The 25,515-nt window shown below is 42.3% G+C and overlaps 1 protein-coding gene across 6 annotated transcripts in view; it reads right to left on the bottom strand.

The window, feature by feature from the left end:
* The window catches only part of mrpl23 (mitochondrial ribosomal protein L23), a 73,497-nt gene that overhangs the window by 14,635 nt on the left and 33,347 nt on the right, over nucleotides 1-25,515 (bottom strand). Inside the window, exons 6-7 of one of the 6 annotated variants that reach the window (XM_068046036.1) lie at nucleotides 17,358-17,446; nucleotides 10,264-10,621 (exon numbers count right to left, since the gene is read on the bottom strand). The exons of 1 other annotated variant lie outside the window; for it this stretch is intronic. In XM_068046036.1, coding sequence (XP_067902137.1) covers nucleotides 17,374-17,446 — 73 coding nt within the window. In that variant the 3' untranslated portion in view covers nucleotides 10,264-10,621; nucleotides 17,358-17,373. Of the gene's footprint in view, nucleotides 1-10,263; nucleotides 10,622-17,357; nucleotides 17,447-18,583; nucleotides 18,600-22,953; nucleotides 22,982-25,515 lie in introns of those variants that run through there. 4 more of the 6 variants (XM_068046041.1, XM_068046042.1, XM_068046038.1 and 1 more) reach the window with 4 other exon arrangements.

The raw sequence follows: 25,515 nt of genomic DNA, 5'->3' as shown, positions 1-25,515 counted from the left end.
CCCTAAATTCTTGTTGCAGGACCTCATCCCTCTTTCTACCTATGTCGTTGGTACTAATGTGTACCAAGACCTCTGACTGTTCACCCTCCCCCTTCAGAATGTCCGGCAGCCGCTCCGTGACATCCTTGACCCTAGCACCAGGGAGGCAACACACCATCCTGGAGTCACGTTTGTGGCCACAGAAACACCTATCTTGTACCCTTTACGATAGAATCACCTGTCACTATAGCTCTCCCACTCCTTTTCCTTCCCTCCTGAGCAGCTGAGCCACCCGTAGTGCCCCAACAGTATCCAAAGTGGAAAATCTGTTAGATAAGGAGTTGGACCCAGGGGACTCCTGCACTACCTGCCTAGTTCTTCTACTCTGCCTGGCGGTCACCCATTCCTTTTCTGTCTGAGCAGTGTTTACCTGCAGTGTGACCACCTCCCTGCCCGTGCTATCCACGATGATCTCAGCTCACGGATGCGCCCCAGTGTCTCCAGGCACCGCTCCAGATCCAAAATGTGGATATTAAATAGCTGCAGCTGGAGACACATGTTCACCCTGGACACTGGAAGTGTCCCTGACTTCCCACATTGCACAGGAGGAGCACTCCACGTTGCCGAACTGCCCTGCCATGACTTACCCTTAATTTATCTTCTTAAATTACCCAAAAATTAGATTATTTAAACTCGGGACCTTGATTCCCTTAAAAAAAAACTACGTACTATATTAAAAATGGCTCCAGTCAAACCCAAATTGAGCATCGATGAGCAGTGTATCGCTGAGTGAATACCGCTTGATAGCACTGTCGACAACACCTTCCATCACTTTGCTGATGGTTGACAGTAAACTGATGGGGCAGTAATTGGCCGGATTGGATTTGTCCTGCTTTTTGTGGACAGGACATACCTGGGCAATTTTCCGCATTATCGGATAGTTTTGTAGCTGTACATGAACATCTTAGCTTGGGTTGAAGCTGGAGCACAAGCCTTCAGTATTACAGCCAGGATGTTTTCAGGACCCATAGTCTTTGCTGTATCCAGTGCCCTCAGGCGTGTCTTGATATCATGTGGAGTGAATTGAATTGGCTGAAGACCGGCATCTGTGATGGTGGGGGCCTAAGGACCTGGCTGAGATGGATCATCCACTCGGCACTTCTGGCTGAAGATGGTTGCAAACATTTCAGCCTTGTCTTTTGCACTGACATGCTCCCCCATCATTAGTATGGGGACGTTTGTGGAGTCTACTCCTCCAGTTAAGTTGTTTAGTTGTCCACCACCATTCATGACTAGATATGGCAGGATTGCAGAGCTTTGATCTGATCCATTCGTTGTAGGATGCTTAGCTCTGTCTATTGCACGCTACCTCTGCTGTTTAGCATGCATGTAGTCCTGTGTTGAAGCTTCACCAGGTTGACATCTCATTTTTCGGTATGTCTGGTGCTGTTTCTAGCATGCTCTCCTACACTCCTCATTGAACTAGGTTTGATCCTCTGGCTTGATGTTATTGGTAGAGTGAAGAATATGCCAGGCCATGAGGTTACATATTGTGTTTGAATACAATTCTGTTGCTGCTGATGATCCACAGTGCCTCATGGATGCCCAGTTTTGAGCCTGCTAGATCTGTTCTGAATTTATTCCATTTAGCACAGTGGTAGTGCCACACAACAGTTGGAGGGTGTCCTCAGTGTGAAGAATATTTTTTATCTTGGCAGACAATAGTCTCTGGCATTTGGCTCATGCACATCTATCAAGGCTCATTCATTTAGAGCAAGAAAAACCTCTGATTTAACAGGTCACCTATGTTCGTGACATTTCCAAATCAGTCTGAATATAGGTCTTCAACGTGTCTGCAGTTGGTCTCATATTTTCCAATTATAAATCTCACATCCAGCATTTCCCCACTGTCGACATCACTGCTTATACTACTGGTTGCAGGTTTTTATGCTTTACAGTGTTTCATATAATGGAGGTCTGTTTTACGTGAGGCAGTACTGAGTTCGAATACTGTTTCAAATAGGATACAAAACGTCTTGCTTTTTTTGTAGCTCTTTTTCCTGCTGTCATCTTTTGCCTGTCCTTCCACCCACAACATATAGAATAAAATTTGCTCCTCTAAATTTGAAATCTCTTCATTCAAATTATTTAATAATTCAATATCTTTACCACTAGCTTCCTACTGTGCCATGTTATTTATATTGCTCAATTCAAATGATTGAATAATTCTGTTTTTTAGTTGTTACTGACAGGTTGTAAGTGGTGTGAGTAACTTCCATTTCTCACCTCCCAACTGACTGCAATAGTGTTTTGTTAAAAAAGGAGTTAGTCCCTGAGGGTTTTAAGGGTCAAATAAAGAGACAAACAAGAAGTTTTCTCGTAGGTTTAAAAAAAAGGAAGGTTAAATTTTTATTTAAACAACAAAACCCAAATTGGTCATAACCTTCACCCACTCATGCATTCACGCACACACACAAGAATAGATAGATAGAAAAAGGGTAGGATCCAATTCAAGTCCAAAGTGATGTAAGAGCTCGTGGCTCACAGAAACCTGTTTATCTTCTCGGGAGGAAAGCCTTTTCAAAGGTGCAGGCCTGGTTGTTTGTAGTCATGAACTTGCCGAGGTATTGTAGATTTCTGGTGGTTAAAACTCAGACTGGAGGCAGTGATCACTCTTTTAAGTTCTCTGCTGCAGCCAGTTGAAGTATAGTATCAGCAGCAGGCTTTTCCTTATGCTGGCCTGATCTTACAGCCTTTCGCTGGAACTGGCTTCCTGTGGTCTTTTCTTGATCTCCTCTCTCTCTCCAGAGAGCTTCCTCTTTAAGGTAAAAGTCCATCACATTTGAATCTCTGTCAGGTGTCACAGGGCACTCTCCCCTGGTGTGACCATACAATGATCTAGGATATGGAAACCATTGCTAGCTTGGCATCAGAACAGGATCCATTCTGTTACAATGCTGCTAATTCACACCATTCATCTGGGTTTGGACTGTGGAGTCAGTCTGTCTTACAGAACCTTTGTTAGTCTCATTCCTGTAGGTAAAAGTCATTAACACGTAATGGGCTCCTCTCAATTTCAATGGGTTTTCCCCAGAGCTAATACAGACGCAGCTAATAAGTATTTGCTTTGCAGACAGGCTTGTTGATTGCCAGTACACGAGGGGTCACCTGATCTCTACTCCATTTTGTCAGTAGTATAGATGTGCCCATTTTCATCTGGTTCAATTTACCAGTTGACTTTTAATTGTTTATTTCATCACTGCTCCTTCCGAGCATGACATAGTGCAAAAATAACCTTGCTGCACATGGGCACAGATTGCTTCGGTATCTCAGGAGTTGTGAATGAAATTAACATTGTGCAATCATCAGTGAACATTTCCACCTCTAACCTTATGTTAGAGGGAAGGTCATTAATGAAGCAGCTGAAGATGGTTGGACCTAGGACACTACCCTGAGGAACTCCTGTAGTGAAGTCCTGGGACTGAGATGATTGGCCTCCAACAACCACAACCATCTTCCTTTGTACCAGGTATGACTCCAAACAGTGGAGAGTTTTACCTTTGACTTCAATTTTGCTAGAGCTCTTTCAGACTTGATGTCATGGGCAGTCACTCTCACCTCACCTCTGGCATTGGGCTCATGATGTTTAAAATAGTAGGAAAGTTTTTGCTGGTAGTTAAATTGAATGTAAAGTTGTTTGTATGGTGTGACATTAGTGGTCTGTGATGTTGGTTTTAATTAGGGTGAGTATTGCTTGGCTGAAGCACGTTAAATTTTGATTTTGGAAAAAGAAATCCCACTAATAGCAAGAATCCCTTTAAGCTTTCACATAACCAGCAGCAACCATACAATAAATATGCAGTATACACCTCTTCATACCTTTTCCCTGTATTTTAAAATCTCTTTACTCATTAATCCCAAGTATTGCCTTTGTGAAACTGGTTAACAAATTCCTACTGCTCAGCTCCAACTGCTCTTTGGTTGGTTGCATCCTATATGAGGGACTTCTCCAGCCTGACTGTGTGCCAGTTTTGAAGAAGAGTTAGGTTAATATTTCAAACATATCTTCCTCTTCCAGAAAATTTGCATTTATATAGTGCCTTTAACGTAGCAAAACATTCAAGGGAACTTCACAAGAGCGTTATCAAACACAATTTGGCACTAAGTCACATAATATCATGTGGAAAAATGTGAGATTATCCACTTTGGTAAGAGGAATAGAGGAGCAGAGTATTTCTTAAATGATAGGAGATTAGAAGGTGTAGATGTACAAAGGGTGTTCTCATCAATAAGTCACTGAAAGTTAACAAGCAGGTGCAACAAGCAATTAGAAAGGCTATTGGTATGTTAGCCTTTATTGCAAGAGGATTTGAGTACAGGAGTAGCGAAGTCTTGCTTCACTTGTATAGAACCTTGGTTAGGTCGCACCTGGAGTACTGTGTGCAGTTTTGGTCCCCTTACCTTAGGAAGGATATTATTGCCATCGAGGGAGTGCAACAAAGGTTCACCAGACTTGTTCCCAGGATGGCGGGACTGTCCTATGGAGAGAGATTGGGGAAACTGGACCTGTATTCTCTAGAATTTCGAAGAATGAGAGGTGATCGACAAAATACTTAAAGGAATAGACAGGGTAGATACAGCTAAGATGTTTCCCCTGGTTGGGGAGTCGAAAACCAGGGGACACAATTTCAAAATAAGGGGGAAGCCACATAGGACAGAGATGAGGAGAAATTTCTTTACTCAGAGGGTTGTGAATCTTCGGAATTCTCTACCCCAGAGGACTGTGGAAGCTCAGTCATTGAGTATGTTTAAAGCAGAGAATATCAGATTTCTAAATACAATTGACATAAGGGGATATGAGGATAGTGTGGGTAAAAGGCATTGAAGTGGATGGTCTGCCTTGATCGTATTGAATAGCGGAACAGGCTCGATGGGCTAAATGGCCTACTTCTGCTCTTATGTTCCTAAAGAGATATTAGGACAGATGTCCAAAGACCTGCTCAAAATGTAGGTTTTCGGGAGCCTCTTAAAGAAGGACTTGCATTTTTATAGCGCCTTATATGAACTCAGGACATCCCAAAGTGCTTTACAGCGCGTGAAGTACTTTTTGAAGTGTAGTCATGTTGTAATGTAGGAAACAGCAGCCAGTTTGCACACAGCAATCTTCTACAAACAGCAATGTGATAATGACCAGATAACATGTATTAGCGATATTGATTGAGGGATAAATATTGACCAGACACCAAGGATAACTCCCCTGCTCTTCTTCGTAATAGTGGCCTGGGATTTTTTACGTCCACCTGGGTGGGCAGACTAGGTTTAGCAACTTATCTGAAAGACAGCATCTCTGACAGTGCAGCACTCCCTTCACTGGATTGTCAGTGAGAATATTGTGCTCAGGTTTCTGGAGTGGAGCTTGAAACCACAACCTTCTGACTCAGAGTTCCACCAACTCAGCCATGGGTGACATGGAGGGGAGAGAGGTAGAGAGACAGAGAGGTTTAGGGAGGGAATTCCAGAGATGAGGACTTAGGCAACTGAAGACACAGTTGCCATTGTTGAGTGATTCAAATGTGCAAGAGGCCAGAATTGAAGGAGTGCAGATTATCTCACAGGATTGTAGGGCTGAAAGAGGTTATAGAAATTGGAAAGGGTGAAACCACAGAGAGATTTAAAGATGAGAATTTTAAAATTGAGGTGTTGTTTAACCGGTCAGTGAGCGGTGGTGGGCGAATGGGACAAGAGTTAGGACTCGGGCAGCACAGTTTGGATGAGCTCAAGTTTATGGATGGTGTAAGATGGGAGGCCAGCCAGGAAAACCTTGAAATAATCTACTCTAGAAGAAAAAAAGATATGGATGGGGGATTCAGCAACAAATGAGCTGAGGCAGGGGCAAAGTCAGACAATACTACAGAGATGGAAGTAGACAGTCTTTGTGCTGGAACAGATATGTGGTCGGAAGCTCATCTCTGGGTGAAATACAACACCAAGGTTAGCCATGGTCTGGTTCAGCCTCAGACAATTGCCAGGGAGAGGGATGGAGTCAATGGCTAGGGAGCAGAGTTTGTGGCAGGGACCGAAGACACTGCCTAATCTGCTATAAATCTTCAGAATTTTCTGTTCTTATTTAAAATGGATGCCGGTGGGGAAGGAAATGGATGCTAGTGTGGGGTGGGGATGGGATGTGTGTGCAGGAGGAAGAAACACAGTTTTCATGAGGCAGATTCTTGTTGTTTGCTGTCTGTATTTGCTTAGAAAAACAGTCGGTACAAAATGAATTAAATTTCTATCTGGAAACAGACAAGTTCCCTACGATTGATATCATTTATTTGTGGTAACACTCTTCTGTTTTTTTTTTATTTTAAAATAATATAAGAGCAAATGCAAACTTTGGTAGGATCTAAATCCTCCCTTCCCACAAACAAAAACTGGAGGAGATATTAATGGGTGTGATTCAGCATTTTTGTGTACTGATTACACAACCCTTACACAGCACTTTAGTGTTGTATCACAAACTGATCTAGATACAATCACTGTGAAAGCATCACATTGTTCTCCACATTTCTAAATCAATGGCTGAAAAAACCTCCGTCGAGTCATTTGAGGACATCGGTCTCATCTGCTGTGATAGGTTGGGTCAAGTGTACGAGACATGTTTATGTTGCAGTCTGGAAATGGTCTTAAATGTTAACACATCAGCATATCGAAGGCATGGATAGGATGTTAACAATTATTTCTCAGTGCAGGGTGCACTGGCTTGAACAAGTGTCCAATGAGAGGCAGAAACAGCTTGATTAAAGACTCTTGACTTTATTTCCCAGTCTGGAAAAAAATACAAAATGCTGCTGTAAGTGGTCGATTGCATAGCTGATCATTTCTGTCAGAGGATGGGTCTGGGATAGAACACAGAAATATGATTAATTAAGGCTACACTGTGGTTTTACCAATGGTGATACGATATTTACACAAATGAGCTGACTGAGGCACAGCAACAACAAAGCTATTGAGTGTTATTTGTCCAGTTGGCTCCATGAGTCGTACACATCCGTAGCCATGATTAGTTTTTTACATCACATCGGAGTGCAGTGGAGAATTCTACCAACAGTTTAATTACTATCCATAAGGTAAAAGTTACTCACAGAAGAATTTTAAAAATAAGTACCTGTTTGTTCTGAAGCCATGAAGCACAAGACTTGATTTTTAAGGTGATTCAGCCCCTCTGGAATCTTGGTACAGGATAGTCATCAGTTGGCATTAAGGCACATGACTACAAAACCTTGTGGAAGATTCAAATACGGGATGGGCCTGTAGGTTCAGCCTTGCTCATTCAGTGTTGATGGGTCATCCAAGCATTAGCTCACAGGATCTCTGGTTGGATCAATTTACCATCACTTTCATTTTCTTCTTTATACTATTTTCCTGGCAAAGGGTAAAGCTTTGCCCTTTTTTCAAAATTGGTGAAAACTTACCTCCTGTAGGGATAATAAAAACATCTACAAACACTGGAAATCTAAAATAAACACAGAAAATTCTGGATGTTCAAAGCCAGTCTGTCAACATCTGAAAGGGAATTACAGGTTAATATATGATAAGCCCACCTAACATATTAACTCATTCTCTCTTTCAAATGCTGTAACATAATTTGGCTTTCACAGGGGGGTAATTTTCGACTTACCGCTGGGTTGTAAAACTGGCGTCACGAGTCGGAAGCCCATTATAGAAACCATCTGATTTCAAAACAATCGAAAGGAAAATCAGGCAGTTTCTACAAATGGGGCCAACCTGCACCACCAGCATTGCCTTCCAGCAGTAAGTCAAACATTGCCCCCTTAGAGTTTGCTGTTTGTTAGGAGGTTCACTGATTCAGAACTAAGTCAGAAGCATACAGTCTGTGCTGGAGAGCAGGGGCATTCAATTCATTTGCCTTGAATTCTGGGCAGGATGGGCACAATTCGCTGAGTGCCCATGCTCATTCAGATCGAGGTGGGTAAGTAACATAATTGGTCGACGAAACTCATCTGCATGATTTCAGCATCATTACCTGCACCTCCAGAGCTGGTCTCTTCTTCTCAACGCTGCCGCCAAGCTCAACACATAGCAGGAGACCCTGTTAGCCTTGCTACAGACCACATGATACACGCAGCCTACTTTTTCTTAAAGACAGACTGCCTCTTAAAGGGAAGGTGGAAGAAAAGATTGCTGCAATTGAAATCATAGAACCTGAATACCAGGGCACACAGAGGGATTCAGACAGATCGATGTGATCCTGGAGGCAATAATGGAGGTGGGCAGCAGGAAAGATGCCATGGTTCTGCTGTTCGGGTAGTGGGAGGGAGAGCTGCTGTTCGGGTAGTGGGAGGGAGAGCAGGGAGATCAACTTGATACTCCACCTCATCCTCTCACATCTACCAATGCTGCCAGCCTCTCACCTACCTCTCGCAGCACCCATATTCTCCAGCTATTCAGCTATGGCAGGCATATTACCCAAACACAGTGCTGCATAACCACTGACATTCTGCCCTTCATGTTCATCACAAATTGAGTTTCTGCCATCTTTAGCACTAGTAGAAAAAATATCACACTAGAAACCAGGCCTGGGCACAATTCTGGCCATGCCCCCAGATCTAATTAATCACCAAGGCAGGTTTCCCTAAATTGTGACCATTTAAGGAACTTTGAGGAGGTTCTTAAAATTAAGATTTTTCCTAGATGCAAGGACACTAATAGCCATGTTATAAAAGCCTTTAATTTTATTTTTAATTTACTAAGTGATTACTGTACACCAATGTACATAAATGGTTCTGTATAGTTTTTCTTAGTCATTTTCTGTTATTTAAAATCAGATTACTCACAACCGGCAGACAAGACAACAATGTTCCCTCTAATTTCCCTTCGCTGTGCACAACCCATTGTTGCACTGTGTGGTCACTTTAAGGTGGACGGACGGCTACACGTGCACATGTCTTGAAGGGACCACTTCTTAAATGTGGTCTGTTTGTCAACCTACGTGGTAAGTTCTGGACTGTTGCGCAGCGCGTACCCACGCAGCTTCGAGGGAATGTTGCTCGACACTGATTAAAAATGCTTAATTTTTGTGATAAACCCATTTTCAGCTATTTTAATAAAACTGCACTTGGTTGCCACTATTAAATATATCAAGGAATTTTTTTTAAAGCAAACTTTACTTTAAAAAAAATTCTATCCTAAAATGCTGCCCAATTGCACTGCTGCATGGAAAACTTGAGCAAAAAAAAAAAACACTTTTTGAAACAAGTGTAATTTAGGCCCAGATCTCTCATTCTGCCCAAAGTGAAAATACTTCAGCAGAGTGTTTAACTAGCAATGAACTAGATCTTAAAAAATAAACTGATCATTGCAGGTTGACTATCATAGCATATTTTATAAATGACTCAAAGGGCAGGGCAGAATGCGGCAGTTGTAACATGCTGTCCCACAGATCACACCCTTCATCCTCCCACACTGGAGTGCCTGCTTTCAAGCAGTGAAACCATAAGGTGGTGCTGAACAGAGGCCAACTGCTTACCCATAGGAAGCAGGGGGACTGGAGGGGGTGGGGAAATCAAAGGTGGCAACACTGCAGGCTTCTTTTGTATCCCTCCCAGCAGCTGGTTTCAAAAGAGCATCAGCATAAATCTGGGAGCAGATCATCCAGTCGCACTCTCAACAATGAGTTAGAGTGTGACATGGGGCAATAGAAAGAAGAACGCGGAGAATATAAATACGTTAAGGAGACATCTCCCTATCAAAAAAATTTAAAAATATTTTATGTTTCAAGTTGAAGATATTGCAATCAATAATTGAACCATAAATAACTGCAATGATCTTACTAGCAATTTTAGGCCCAGGAGCCCCACTAGATGAGTAGCGTCAATCGGATGGGACGTTAAATCAGAGCCTCGCTTGCCTGTTCAGGGGAATGCATAAGACTACACGGCAATATTCAAAGATGAATTGGAAAGATCTCCAACCAAAATTATCCTTTAATTAGCTCCAACAAAACTCATCATTTACTGTGTTTGGAAATTGGCTGCCACGTTTACCTACATAAACAACAATGACCCACTAGCTACAATCAAATGAGAAGGGGTCACAAGTCTCCCCTCTTGTCCTTCCTCTTATTTGACCACAACAGATTTTTATTCCTTTTTAAATAGTGGATGTGCTCATCAGCTCAGTGAGTGTTTTACTTTTTACCTTTGTTGGGATCATCAAAGAACCAATCGGACAGGTTTTCTTCAAGTTAAACAAGAGGTGAATTTATTATACTTAACAATCTAAGCCCGATCTAAATAAAATAAAATTATGCAACACATTCATACACAGTCACACAAGAATCACACTCAAACAAATAGATTATAAAGTGATGAGGAGTAGATTTTGCGTTGGGTTAGAGTCCAGAACAAATAAAAATTAATACAGTCTGTGGGGTTGGAGGATTCCGTTGTCTTCCGGCTGATGTTGTGTTCTTGAAATCTTTGGCTGGTAAATGTGCAGTTTGTGGTTGGCCCATCTGGTTCAGGCTTTTCTTGTAGGCAGAACTGTAGGTGGCTTTCTTCCCCTGGTGTCTTTGTCTTGGATCCAGCAACCAGCAGCTCGGCTTTGCAAGCCCCCACCAGGCCTTCTAGAGAGAGAGAGAGAGAGAGAGAAAGAGACATAACCTTTCTGGCTTCTGCCCAGAGTCACTGGCTTGTCTGCCCCGTCCAAGGGAAACTCCCAGCTTTCACAGAGATGGACACATGGTCACATGACTGCCTCAGTGTATGGTCTGAAGCCTTTCTAATGAGATTCAAGTTTAGGAACTTCAGTCCCTTAGGGATATTAACGTCGACACCGAGAAGGGTTGGCCCTTTCAATGTTAATGTGCTAGGATGGCTTTGAATGTCCTGCTAATGAAAGCAATCTCCTGTGGTTCACTCAATAGAGCAAGCCATTATTTTGGGTACAGGTCATCAGACCTGTGTCCCCTCTTTGAGGCCTTGGAATGTGCAAGGTGTTCAAATACAAATTGCAGTGGCCATTTTGGCTGTCAGCTTTTTTTCAAAGTTAACTGTACAATTCCAGCTCTTTCTGTTTCATTAAACGTTTAATGTAGGGTTCCAATGAATGAATTCAAGAAATCCTCATTTGGCATAACTAATTTTCTTGACACACTTCAAAAATAATTAATTGACTATGAATTGCTTTGGGACACCTTGAGTGCCTCTACGGTGCTATATAGGTGCAAGTTCTTCCCTTTACCGCTGAATTCTTTTACTGCTGAAAATCTACCTTTAATGCAGAGCATCTTTAAATTAGATTAGATTAGAGATACAGCACTGAAACAGGCCCTTCGGCCCACCGAGTCTGTGCCGAACATCAACCACCCATTTATACCAATCCTACACTAATCCCATATTCCTACCAAACATCCCCACCTGTCCCTATATTTCCCTACCACCTACCTATACTAGTGACAATTTATAATGGCCAATTTACCTATCAACCTGCAAGTCTTTTGGCTTGTGGGAGGAAACCGGAGCACCCGGAGAAAACCCACGCAAACACAGGGAGAACTTGCAAACTCCACACAGGTAGTACCCGGAATCGAACCCAGGTCCCTGGAGCTGCGAGGCTGCGGTGCTAACCACTGCACCGCCCAAATGCTGATTTGTTTTCTGAAGTATTGCCCTTTTCAATTCCTCCCGAAGTAAAGTTTATGTGGCAGGCATTGATGGGTACTGCGTTGTTGTAAATGATGTCCTCTGCATTAAAAGCACAATGCTTTGTTTTCCATCATTTTCTGTTAACAAGTTACACTGAGGCACCTCCAGAAATCCCATGTATAATGAAGTTCTAACCATAACTAATACATTTCATTATAGTTGTGGTAAAAGAATGGACGTGAATTCACTGTTACCAGACTACTTGTCCAACATTCATCCATGCCTGATGAGCCACATCTTCCTCCAGCTAAACACTGGGAAGACTGAAGCCTTTGTCTTCAGTTCCTCCCCCAGTAACATCATACGCTTGACAAGAAGTCTATCCCACCCTGGCCAGCATCTCAGGCGCAGTGGTTCGCATCGCAGCCTCCTAGCTCCAGCGACCTGGGTTCAGTTCTGGGTACTGTCTGTGCGGAGTTCTCCCTGTGACCGCGTGTGTTTCCGTCGGGTGCTCTGGTTTCCTCCCACAGCCAAAGACTTGCAGGTTGATAGGTAAATTGGCCATTGTAAATTGCCCCTAGTATAGGTAGGTGGTAGGAGAATTGAGGGAAGGTGGGGATGTAGTAGGGAATATGGGATTAATGTAGGATTAGTATAAATGGGTAGTTGATGGTTGGCACAAACTCGGTGGGCCGAAGGGTCTGTTTCAGTGCTGTATCTCTCTATGACTATGATAAATCAGACTGTCTGCAACATTGGTGTCCCATTTGACCCTGAGCTGAGCCTCCAACCCCATCTACAGTCATCATAAAAACAGCTTACCTCCACCTTTATAACATTGCTCTTCTGTTGTAACTTTCAGCCACGGTTTATTACCTCCAGACTCAACTATTCCCATGGTCTCCTGGCCGGCCTCCCATCCTCCACCCTCCATATAATTGAGCTCATTGAAAGCTCTGTTGCCCGCAGCCTAACGCACACCAGGTCCTGCTCACCAAATGCCCTGTCTACCAATGTTTCAAAATTTAAATTCACATCTTCAGATCCCTCTATTGCCTCTCTCTGTAGCCTCTTCCAGCCCTACAACCCTCCGAGAACTTTGCATTCCTCCCCTACTCTCCTCTTATGCAACCCTCACTTCCGTCATTGGCAGGCATGCCTTCAGCTATCTGTTTTATGATCGCCTTTAGAATGATGTCCCTTTAAGATCTCAGTATGCTAATGAAGTAATAAAGTACCAGAATGTAGTCATGTGACCACAAGCCAGAGTCACTTTGCAACTGTAACACGAAGAAGTGTTACAGTGCATACCTTACTGTACATACTAGTTTGGCTGTTAATAAGCCTGTTACAGATCTTCAACAAACTGGATTCCACACATCTCAGTTATGTTGCATCAGACAACATAAAGAACTCATTACATGGTGGCAGCTGTGGTGAAAATACAAAGTCTAAGTTTGAAAACACGGGTAATACATCTGTGAAAACAACCCTTCCGACAGCCACTGAAGAGAAAGTTGAACAGAAATACTGGCCCAAACAGTGGAAAGAAAAAAGAACTTACTTCCATCTGTAGAAGACCGAACTCAGAATGATAGGTTGCAAATAAATTCTTGAGATCGGGTGAGTCATTGCGCCGACAGTCGAGGGATACTGTTTAAAAAAAACAAGCTTTGAAGTGCTTAAAAGATTGATTTTTTCCAAAGTCTCTGTTAAAAAAAAACAGGGACAACCCTATTCCTCTCTCAAGCTGATCGAGGTCGGCGCCATTACTGGAGACGTCAGATAGCAAAAGGCACGGGAATTCCCGAACACTGCAGAGCCTCCATTCACGCAGCCACAGCAAAAAAGAAAACCATTAAACCACTCGAGCGTGAAGAACATAAACAAACTCTCGCAAAAAAAGCAACTGAACTGATTATTGAACAGCTGTGTAAATGGACAAGCAAGATAAACAGAGAACGCTGTCAAACACCTGTTATCCTCTATCCAAGCAGCTAATCTAAATAAGAGAATTTCTGAAAGGGAAAACAGCGCAGAGTGAATAGAACAAGTTTTAAAACCAGTTTCAAACCACAAATAGAAAAGTCATAATAAATAGTGCTGCAGGCACGCACACAGAACTGAACAAAGTTAAATATAGAGCAGAAAGATCCCACAAAGATATGGAAAGCGCTCGAAGATCAGCTCCAATTAAGAGTGAATTTTAGAATTCACCATTTGGAATTCATGTCCTACAGGCAACAGCCACAGGAATCAATAGATCAGTTCGTAAGCAAATGCCATAGAAAGGACAATGAATGCGATTTTTCATAAACTGAGCTGTCAGAGCGACTAGTGGTGTTGGTGATTGTCTCAAAACCCATTGAAGCATTTCAAAAAGACCTCTTGGGGGGAAAAAGAAAGGTCACAGCATTGATGCGCTGCTAGAAGATGGCAGGAAATACGAAACCGTAGTAGCTGGACAACAGCATCTGCAAGCATTAGATGCAGCCAACAGTATCGGCACGATAATCAGGTCAGAAACAGCAAGCAAGCTGTGTGGTAAAAGTGTGGTTTGTCCCACTCACCACAAAGTTGTCCTGCAATTCGAGACCTGTGCAAAGCGTGCAGTGCAAAAGGATACTGGGCCGCCTATGCAAGAAACCTGGCTCCAAAGACGCAGCCAGAAATCACAGTAGGACACAAACAAACAGAAGACAAGCGCAGAAACCGAGCAACAGCGGCAAGGAAAGTGCCAGAGACCTGTATAAATGCAAGTCGATACACCAAGTCCACAGCGAATCAGACCCTGAGACAAGCCTCAGAACGGAGTGATTCTCAGTCAGAAGACAAGCACGCGTTTCACATTGTGAACCTGACACATAGTGTTGAAGTCAAACAACTGGAAGCCTTTGCTACCATTATCACGTGCCCAAAGAAAGCTGTCAAATATACACTCAGGATTAAGATTGGCACTGGAGCTAGTGCAAATATCATACCAGTCCGAATCCTGAAAGATATGTACCGGAGTCGTTGGAAATCAATGATACAACCGACAACTGCAAAGTTATTTCCATACAATGGGTCACCCATTCCTTGCAATTGCATACTGACAATGCAATGCAGCTATGGCAAGTTGGCATGGAAACAGCAAATATTTTACCTGGGGTAGACACAAATAGACCAGCAGTGGCAGGACTACCAGCATCTAAGGACCTCAACATCATAATCATCCACGAGATCACCAAGGTACCCACATTCAGTCAGTCCACGACCTACAGCACATGTACCCAGACAGGTTCGATGCCATGGGAGACTCCGAAGGCGATGCCGTACTGCACCTCAGAGGATGCACTCCGTGTCCAGCCCCCTGATGTCTGAGATTGAGTCACAGTTCCTCCAATTTCTCAGTGGTTCTGGTTTGGAGAGTATCAGCCCCTTCTCAGAGATGCTACACCAAGAGAATGAAGATCTAAATTCAGATGATGGAAGTTCTTTGTCAACAGGCAGTGTTTCTTCACGCTCCAGCAACTCAGAAGAAGAGATTGACATTGTAACCACTGAGAAGCAAAGAGCGGCAGTGGGGAGCATTCCCAAGGGGAAATCTCCAAGGATCGGAACCCGCTCGTGGACTGCAGCCAGCATCAAATGGTGCAGTCTGGAAAACCAGCAACAGCACAACTGTGCCGCTCCCTCACCTCTGCTCTCTAGAGAACCAGCAGCACCAAAACGAGCCAGAACGGACAGGTACCGCCAGGAGGCCAAGTACTCCTCCCCCAATAAGTCCTCGACCTTGAGCCCCAGGCCTTCAGGCGTATACGATGAGGAGAGGCGAAGGACATGCAATGTCCTGAAGAGGTAAAGGAGGAATGAGTTGAAGCATTGTCTCTTCGAGATGAGGTGCCGGAACTTTCCAAGAATGAAAAATGGTCATCCTGAGAAAAGCAATGGAGTATATTTGCAGGATGAAGGCAGAGCAACAGAAACTGAATGCAGAGAGGGAGAAACTTCAGAAAAAACAGCAAACGATGAGCTGCAAACTCCCCAAGCAAGAGTTGTCAAACCACCGAAATGCTGTATGGATGTTTATGCCTCTGCACTTGTAAATTTCACAATCCCTATCCTCATACGTGCAAATCTTATCTAATTTTAAGTGTTTTTACTTGTAGCATTCAAATCTTATGTTTGGAAAGAAAGGAAATGTAGTACGATCGCTTTAAGAATGATATCCCTTTAAGATCTCAGTATGCTAATAAGCTAAGTACCAGGATGTAGTCATGTGACAAGCCAGTCACTCTGCAACTGTAACATCCAGAAGGTTCTGTAAATAGTTTGCTCTGCACATACTTGTTTAGCTGTTAATAAACCTGTTGGAGATCTTCAATAAACTGGACTCCACGCATCTCATTTATGTTGCATAAGACCACATTACACCATCTAGGCCCTAAACTCTGGAATTTCCTCCATAACCATCTCTTTCCTCCTTTAAGACCCTCATTAAAATCCACCTCTTTGACCAAAATGTTCTGTCTTCTTCTTTGGCTCAGTGTAATTTTTGGTCCAATTACACTCCCATGAAATGCCTTGAGATGTTTTCCTGCATTAGTCTGCATATAAATACAAGCTGTCATTGTTGTTGCTTAGATATATTGCTTTAGTGCAGATCTTTCTACCTCCGATGCAAACAAGGAAAATAAATTACAGACATATATGAGATTGCCAACATGTCTAAAGAAGCACACAGCAGGCAAACTCAATTCACTGTGGAACTGCATAGCTCAGCTAGGAACACATACAAAAATCAAAGAAAACACTGTCTGAGAGATACATATGTTTAACAAATCCTGTGGCGTAGGGTTTATAGCGCGTGGAGTTGCTGTATGGTTCTTTTCACGTGCTTCTGTACTCTTCTGGGTCTCAGTGGCATCTGGTCTTCTTTTAGCTGCTTCCAAAACTTAATGGCAATTAAAAATGATCCCATGAGTACGGTGTCACACTGAACCAATGCCTGTAAATACAATGTAGTTTTTCCCTCAGCTGTAAAGCACCTCTTGATCTCTTAATTTTGTAGGGCAAAGATCAATGGGCAAATTACTCAAAACACCTCAACACTAAAAACAAACTTCCCAACCATTAACATTATTAATAAAACCACTTGCAATTCATCTGTTCTTTTTAACCAAATTAAATTCCAGCCTTAATTAACTTTTGCCAAATTATATAATTGGGATTTGGCCTCCATTCCTAACCCCTGTATGTACTACATATTATTAAAATAAACCTTCATCTTTTATCAGTACTTAAAAGAGGCATTGTCACTACTTCAAAATTATTGGCAAAACTTGCTTGTAAGCACCTGGTGTCATTTGCATGTGATGTTGATTGCAATGCTGCAATGAAATTTATATTTTTATAATTAAGTTATAACAAATTTTAATAAAAGATAATGAGAGCCAGTGGCACTGGCGCCTCGAGTTTCCTGCTTGTACACTTGCAATACACTTAGATTAATTTAGGTGGGAATTATACAATGCAACAACTACCTGCAGTGGCTGAGACAGGTTGAAGTGAGGGATTTCTGAGCCTGAACAGGGAGGAGAACTTCTGTTGTTGGGAGAAACTTTTGACAGTGTATTTTTTTTTTTAACTATTCTGCCAACAAAGACCATGACTTGCTTCTCACTGCATCTGACAGTCTGACAGTAGCAGATTTTCACCTCAAACAGCCCTTACCCAGCATGAAGTCTTCTCAGGAAAAGGTACAGCATTCCTTATGGGCATATCCTTGGATGTTGTGATCATGGAGGAGCAGCAACAGAAGGCTGGAGTAAAGGAGAGTCAATGGCATTAAAGAAGGATATAGGCCACCTATCCATAGAATACAGGCAACACACTTCATATGATAGCCTTAGTCGGGAGATGTGCACAAGAATGAGCTTCATCAAAGAATGCAATGGTGCACTCTACCACCTACTGCAGGAGGACTCGCTGCCAAACTCACCTGCCCACACTGCCCTTGCTGTGGCTATGAAGGTGACCATTTCATATTTATGGCACAGGCTCATTTTAGGTTTAATATGATCCAGGCTAGAGTATGGGCACACATTCATCAGGGAATTGATGCACTTGGCAACAGAACTGGGAATCAATCACCTTTGGCCTCTCAGCAAGGCTGCAGCAAGAAAGATAGCAATGCTGGCTTTTCCTGAAATCCAGGGTACAATTGATGCTTTGCAGGCTTACACACAAACCCACTTAACTATCTCTGTAGGAAGACCTTCCTCCTTTGGTGTGTAGATTTTCTATGAACAAATGTGACTCCTACACATCGACGGCAGATAGGCTGGAAATTATTGATGGTGCATTCACCTTTGAAATTCCCGGACATCTTTGTGAAGAAGAAAATCAGGCCTGTGGATAGCTTCTGGGTGACAAAGCTTACCTCCGCTCACAGAGATAATAACCTCCCTAAGAGTGACTCAAACAAACTCTACAAATGAAGCACAAGATTTGCCATCAGAGTCTTAAGATGTTTTTTTCTGTCTGGACAGGTTGGAAGGGGCTCCAGGTCGGGAGTTTTTTTTTAAATTTGTTTGTGGGATGTGGGCGTGGCTGGCTAGGACAGTACTTTTGCTCATCCCTAATTGCCCTTAAACAACGAGCCCATTTCAGAGGAGAGTTAAGAGACAACCACATTGCTGTGGATCTGGAGTCACATGTAGGCCAGACCAGGTAAGGATGGCAAATTTCCTTCCCTGAAGGACATTAGTGAAGTTGCAAGGGCAATAAAAATCTCTAATGTATTTAAACATTTAGTTTACCCAGTGCCCAATATCATTTCCCACAGATTATGGACATGCTTTCAGTTTATACAATGGATACTGGATAAGTTTTCTGCCATCTACTTACATTTTGAGTAAAGGCTGGACAGCAGATGGCATTAATGAAGGATATAGATGTCATGTGTCATACCATCTGAAAATAGGGAGTTAGAAAATACAATCAGCAGAGGCTGGAAGTTGAACCTAGGACTAGCCAGGTATGCATGGCTCTTGACTCCACCAGGCAGTGCCTTTACCCACTGACCATCAGGAAAATTCTCTATCTTATCTCTTCTGCAAAATATCAAATGTTAGCAGCCGATGCATTCAACTATTTCAAGATCGTATGTGATGGAATAATGTTGGAACGGGAGAAGGCCATTCATTTCCTTGAGCCTGTTCAGCCATTCCATTCGACCTTGGCTGATTTTGAGAGTCACAGAAAGATACAGCACCGAAACAGGTCCTTCAGCCCAACGAGTCCGTGCCGACCATCAATCACCCATTTATACTAATCCTACATTAATCCCATTTTCCCTCTCACATCCCCACCTTCCCTCAATTCTCCTACCGCCTATCTACACTAGGAGCAAATTTTTTCTTTTACAATGGACAATTTACCTATCAACCCGCAAGTCTTTGTCATGTGGGAGGAAACTGGAGCACCCAGAGGAAACCCACACAGTCACAGGGAGAACTTGCAAACTCTGCACAGGCTGTGTGCAGAACCGAACCCAGGTCACTGGAGCTGTGAGGCTGCGGTGCTAGCCACCGCGCCGCCCTTTTATCTAAACTCCATCTACCCATTTTGGTTCCATAACCCTAAATAGTGTGCTTAACACAAATCTATCAAGTCCTGTTTTGAAATTATCAATTGACCTAGCCTCAGTTTATTGGGAGAGTTTTCTAGGTTTTTACTACCCTTTATGTAAAGAAGAGCTTCCTGACATCACCCCAGCCTACCTCCAATATTAAGGTTTTGTCTTCATGTTCTGGAATCGCCCGGAGAAAAAAAGTTTTTAAATAAATTTTAAATCATCTGAAAGACTTCCATTAGATCACCCTTTAATCTAATATACTCAAGGAAATACAAGCCTAGTCTATGTAACGAGTCTAGCAACCCATGACATGTGCCCTTGCAAGCTTTCAGGTGACAACTGATTTGCACACTTCATTTTACTGGCTGCAGTCTCTTTTCCAATAGTTGCTGGTTATGTTTAGGACTAAAATAAATAATGAAGTGGAACATGGAAAACACTCCAAGTGATGTCAAAATACAAGCACCGATGGATGAATGAGTTGTCTACTCTAGCACACTGGTAGGTTCATAGTCCATGATTCAAAGTTTTCCTGTTTGATTGCTCCTAGGAGGAGAAATGCCAGTAAGCAATGGTTTCAAGCAGATTTTTTGGTAAATATCACTGAGCATACAATTCAACTGAATCACCTCATTGATCTTTCATCAAGCACACGTTACAACATACACTTCCTCCAAGTATCAAATTGATTTCCTGTCACACCTGCCTTTCATGCTTAAACACTTTTATATTATAGTTACTTCTATATCAATCCTTGCAGTGCCACTGACCTCAGGCTTATTAAAATTCTCCTGTTGCCAAATGGCTCCCCCTGCTGCTGCAAGCTATCCTTTCTGCCCCCACTTCAATTTCCAAGGTGGTCTTTCCTGCTATCTTATTCTCGACCTGATCTTTTCCTCCCAGCTCAGAATAGGCTTTTAAACTTTTTTTTTAAACTTTCTGTGCTTTCACTATCACGGTAAATGTGCAGAAAGTGCTTAAACATAAAGTCTGTCCCTGATTAGGAATATGGCATTTCATGGATGAGATAAAAGCTGCATGTCAGGACCCTGGATGGTTCTTTTTTGTGTATGTTGATAAAGTCATTCAGAAATTACAGATATTCTGGTTCAAGTATTAATTAAGGTTTTAATTGCAGCAACCCCGTATTTGTTAAGAGTCGTAGAGTCATTACAGCATCGAAGGAAGCCATTTGGCCCATAAAGTCCATGCAAGCTCTCCACAAAGCTATCCAGTCAGTCCCACTTCCCGGCTCGATCCCCATAGCCTTGCTAGTCTATTTATCTCAGGTGGCCATCCAACTTCCTCTTGAAGTCATTGATTGTCTCCACTTCCACCATCCTTATGGGCAGTGAGTTCCAGGTCATTATCACCCACTGCGTAAAAAAAATGCTTCCTCATATTCCCCCTGCATCGTTGCCCAAAAGTATTAACTTGTGTCCCCTAGTCTTTGCACTATTGTAAATAGTGTCATGCTAGGCCCCCACCTGCTAAGAATGAGGCACGTGAATTTGGTCATGAACATTGATTTTAAACTGTTACTGGAGTGAAGAAAGGACTTGTTAAACAGATCAGCCGTGGCTGGAAAATACATTTGCATATTAACAGACAGTGATTGGAAGGACAAAGGACCATTCCCTGACACATTCAACCCACAATGGACCTTGATCACCAGGTATTGTGTGTAAGAGGGGCAATCCAGAGACTGCTGTAATCCAAGATGTGGTCAGACCAGTTAGTCACATGACTAACCTGCTTGGCAACCTGGGTTTTTCTGAATTGTACAAACAGTGAACTCAGAGAGTGTGTCGGTTTGCTCCTGGATTGAGAAGATCTCTCCTGTCTGTTCCCATCTCTTTCTCACAAGCCTCTGAATCCACTGAAGACACATGAAGCCCAAGAGAGAAAATTTTCCGACAGTGAACAAGGTTTAAGAAGAATACTGGTCCCCAACAAACAGCAATATCTACCTACAATCAAGGACTCTACAGTGAGCTCAAAGAACCGTAACAAAAACTCTTCAGATATTGCCTCAAACTTTTGCACTTTATCTTTCTTCTGCTCTTTTCTGTCTCTATTTGCATGCGTGTATTGTGTATGCATGCTAGCGTGGGCGCATCGTGTATCCGTAGGCGTTAACCGAATTAGAGTTTAAGTTTAATAAATTTAAACTTTTCTTCTTTAAACCTAAGAAAGTCCATCTGTGTTGGTTGCTTTGCCTTATAATTGAAAAGCAGTGAACAAGGATTCACCAAGGGGGAGCTAAAAACACGGTGTGTTTAAAATTAAACCATTACAGTATGACCAGGTGAAGGCTGAAAGGGAACCTTAGACCTCTTTCTCACCTGTTAGTAAGAATAGCAACAGGTTTTCCTTGTCTAACTTAACTAAGCCTGTCATAATCTTGTACACTCCTATTAAATCTCGACTGAGAACAAATGCAGCTTTTCCAACCTAACCTTGTAACTAAAATCCTCCATCCCTAGAACCATTCTGGTAAAGAGTCCATAAATGCAAGTTTGTTCCTTCCTTATGTATGCATTTGGTTGTTTCTACTGCATTAGTACAAAGGGCCCAAAAACAAAGACTACTCCCTCACCCCTATGCTGTTAACAACAACTTGCATTTATATAGCAGCTTTAATGAAATAAAACATCCTAAGGCACTGTATGAGCGTTATCAAACAAAATTTGACATTGAGCCACATAAGGTAGAAACTAGGTCAGATGACCAAAAGCTTGGTCAAAGAGGTAGGTTTTAAGGAGCGTCTTAAAGGAGGAAAAGGATAGCCATTAAACTCAAGAATTCTTCCCATTCAACACTGCCCCTCCCCCAATGCTTCTAATTCCCAAGATCACCCCATCCAAGACTTTGCCAAACCTCAGGATCTTCACCCTAGTTCTATCAAAACCAGGCCCCACTGTAACAGTGTCAACTCAGAACCCCTCCTACTCCTAGTGCTGACAAAGCTCAAGAACCATGCCCCATGCTCAAAATCTCTGGGCTCCCCACTACAATATTGCTGTATCCAGCACTCTCAACTCAATTTGACCAAATCAGAGGCTGTCCCCTTCACCCATAGTTGTTAAATGCCACTCACCTATCTTCAACCCAGCACCTCGCTGTGTAACATGAGCTTAAAAAGGCAAGAGTAAAAAAGTCTATGTATGTTGTCGCTCATTTACAATTTTCATGGAAAAATCAGCAGCATTTTGATATTCACTCCCCAAATCATTGCTTAAAAATCCCAGAACACTAATAAAACTGCTGACATACTCTCAATAAATTTAGTGCTACAATGCATTGTGCATTACATGGCATAGCACTGTCATAAAACAATGGATCCTGACATTCAGTGAGCATACATGCAGACGTTATACTTTAGGATCCAGTACTTGATGTTGCTCAGCGACAGCCTGAAACTATCAAGATCATTACAATCTGTAACATCGCTTATAATTCGGTGACCAGAAACTCTTATTTCAATAAATGATTTTCTGACCTTAAATAGATAGCCAAGCCTCAATACAGGCTTGCACCCATCAAGCTGTGCAATTAGCAATCTGGCACCAGGTGACTCCTCACCAGAGATGTGGAAGGGGGGGGGGTGTGATTCATAGGGAAAACATCCAAATCCAATCTCAAAGCCTGTTTGTTGGCTACATTTAGATGCAGGAACTCCCCAATCTGCCAGGGATAGTGCGATTATCGAGACCTACTGACGAGAAAATACTTTGTTAGAAAATAGCCCAGTTGACCTTTCACCTGAAGCGGCAGCTTTGCAACAAACTGCAGCAGCGAACAATACAAAGAGTTTTATTTTTAAAAAAGGAATGTTTTCCCTGATGTCAAGTTTCACTTGCTAAACAGTTATGACTTTGACTTTATTAACCAATCAAAAAAGGTCAGCATTCATTTAATTATCTAATGACATAATTTACAGATCATTAATCAATTTATTTTCCACAGTGATCACAAGCACATACCAGGTTCTGTGATCATTACTTGCAAAGTCAAGCTGTTCCCAAAGCTCGACGGGTTATCATCTGAGACTGTCTGGTGTCAGACTGCACGTCAAAATCCCCAGAATGTTCAGCCTTCTAACACAATCCATATGGTCAACTTTGGTAGCTGCTGCGGTGGTCGCAACATCGAGAACTGATAAGAGGGAATCCTTTGTAATGAGAGAAGACGGTCATCATGATCTATTATAGTGTGTGTTTGTGTAGTCCCATGGCAACACACTATATCAATCACTTTACAATTACTCCTTAGTCCTTCATTCCTAATTATGGGTGTTTGGGAATTCTAGCAGTCATGGATGATGTAGCCAGCAATCATATCAACCATGTAAAAAACATTTTAGAATCCTTGATAAGCCATTGGAAGATTGCGTGAGTCATTAATTATATTCGGAACACTAGTCAAAATATTTTTTCTTTAATAAGTTTATAATGATGCTGGTTCTCATATGCCACATTTAAACTTTTTAAATTATTCAGATTTGGTTCTTTAAATTTATATAAAAATTGTATTCTCAATAGACAGTTGAACATGGCACTGAAAATTAATCTTTAAAAACTCTCGTGATTCTGGCATAGATTGAAGGTAATTGGCAAAAGAAGCAATAGCAAAATGAGGAAAAATATTTTCACACAGCGAGTGGTTTGGATCTGGAATGCACTACCCATGAGTATGGTGGAGGCCAGTTCAATCAAGGCATTCAAGGAGGAATTGGATCATTATCTGAAAAAGAATAGTGTGCAAGGCTATGAGGAGAAAGCAGGGAGTGGGACCAGGCGAGTTGCTCTTTCGGAAAGCTGGCACAAACCGGTGCTGTAACAATTCTGTGATTCAGTACCTAACTAACGTTACATTCCACAGACTAAAGTTCTGCCATGATTTAAAAGTGTTTATCAAAGGGCTTAGCTGGACAAGTATTTGTGCTGCATCAGCAACAAAACAACTTGTATTTATGTAGCGCCTGGAGAGATTTGAAATCAAGGATGGGAATTTTAAAATTGAGGCATTGCTTAACTGGGAGCCAAAGTGGGTCAGCGATCACAGGGGTGATGGATGAACGGGTCTTGGGTGTGATGTTAGGACTTGGGCAGTAAAGTTTTGGATGACCTCAAGTTTAGGGAGGGTAGAATGGGAGATTAGCCAGGAGTGCATTGGAATAGACAAGTCTAGAGGTAGCAACAGCATGGATGAGCGTTTCAGCAGCAGATAAGTTGAGGCGGGGTGGAGTCCAGTGATTATGCAAAATACACAATATACCCCAAAAATTCACTTTGATGGAAAATGGCATGCACACTGCTAGCATCAGCTGCAGAATAATTGCAAAGCTACATTTTTAAACTGAACGCTCTTTACGTTTCTATTGATAGGAAAAAGCAATCCAATCTTATCACCTCTTTCCAACCAGAAATTTCACTCACAAGCAGGCAACAGCAAGCAGAACTCCATGTAAAAGACAACTGAGAGAGACAGAGAACTTGCATTTATACAGCGCCTCTCACACCCTCAGAAGGTCACAAAGTGCTTTGTAGCCCATGAAGTACTTCTGAAGTGAAGGCACTGTTGTAAAGTAGGAAACGCAGCAGGCAACTGACACACAGCAAGCTCCCACAAACAGCTATGAGATAAGGGCCAAATAATCTGCATTGGTAATCATGCTTCAGGGATAAATATTGCCAGGACACTGGGATAACTCCCCTGCCCTCCTTGAAAATAGTACCACTGGATCTTTTAGCTTGGTTTAGTGTCAGTGTGGCTCAATTGGTAGCTCTCTCACCTCTGAGTTCGAAGATTGTGGGTTCAAGTCCCACTCAAGAGACAGGAGTCCACAAAAATCTAGGCTGATATTCCAGTGCAGTACTGAGGAAATGCTGCACTGTTGGAGGTGCTGTCTTTTGGATGAGATATTAAACTGAGCTCCCTTAGGTGGACATAAATCTACAGAGGAGTTCTGCCAGGTGTCTTGGTCAATAGCTATCCCTCAATTATCAACACTAAAAACAGATTATCTGGTTATCTTCACATTGATAGTTGTGGGAGCTTGCTTTGTACAAATTAGTTACACTTCAAAACTACTGTAATGGCTGTAAAACAATTTCTGACATCCTGAGATCAAGAAAGGCACAATATAAATGTACATTTTTTCTCTTGTAGTGTCTCAACTGAAAGATGGCACATCTGACAGTGCAGCACTCAGTACTGTACTGAAGTGTTATGATTATTTAACAGCCT

Source organism: Heterodontus francisci, chromosome 14, assembly GCF_036365525.1.
Source record: "Heterodontus francisci isolate sHetFra1 chromosome 14, sHetFra1.hap1, whole genome shotgun sequence".
NCBI classification, from domain to species: Eukaryota; Metazoa; Chordata; class Chondrichthyes; order Heterodontiformes; family Heterodontidae; genus Heterodontus; species Heterodontus francisci.
Note: the sequence above shows the minus strand (reverse complement) of the source record. Positions and strands in the feature narration are given on the sequence as shown.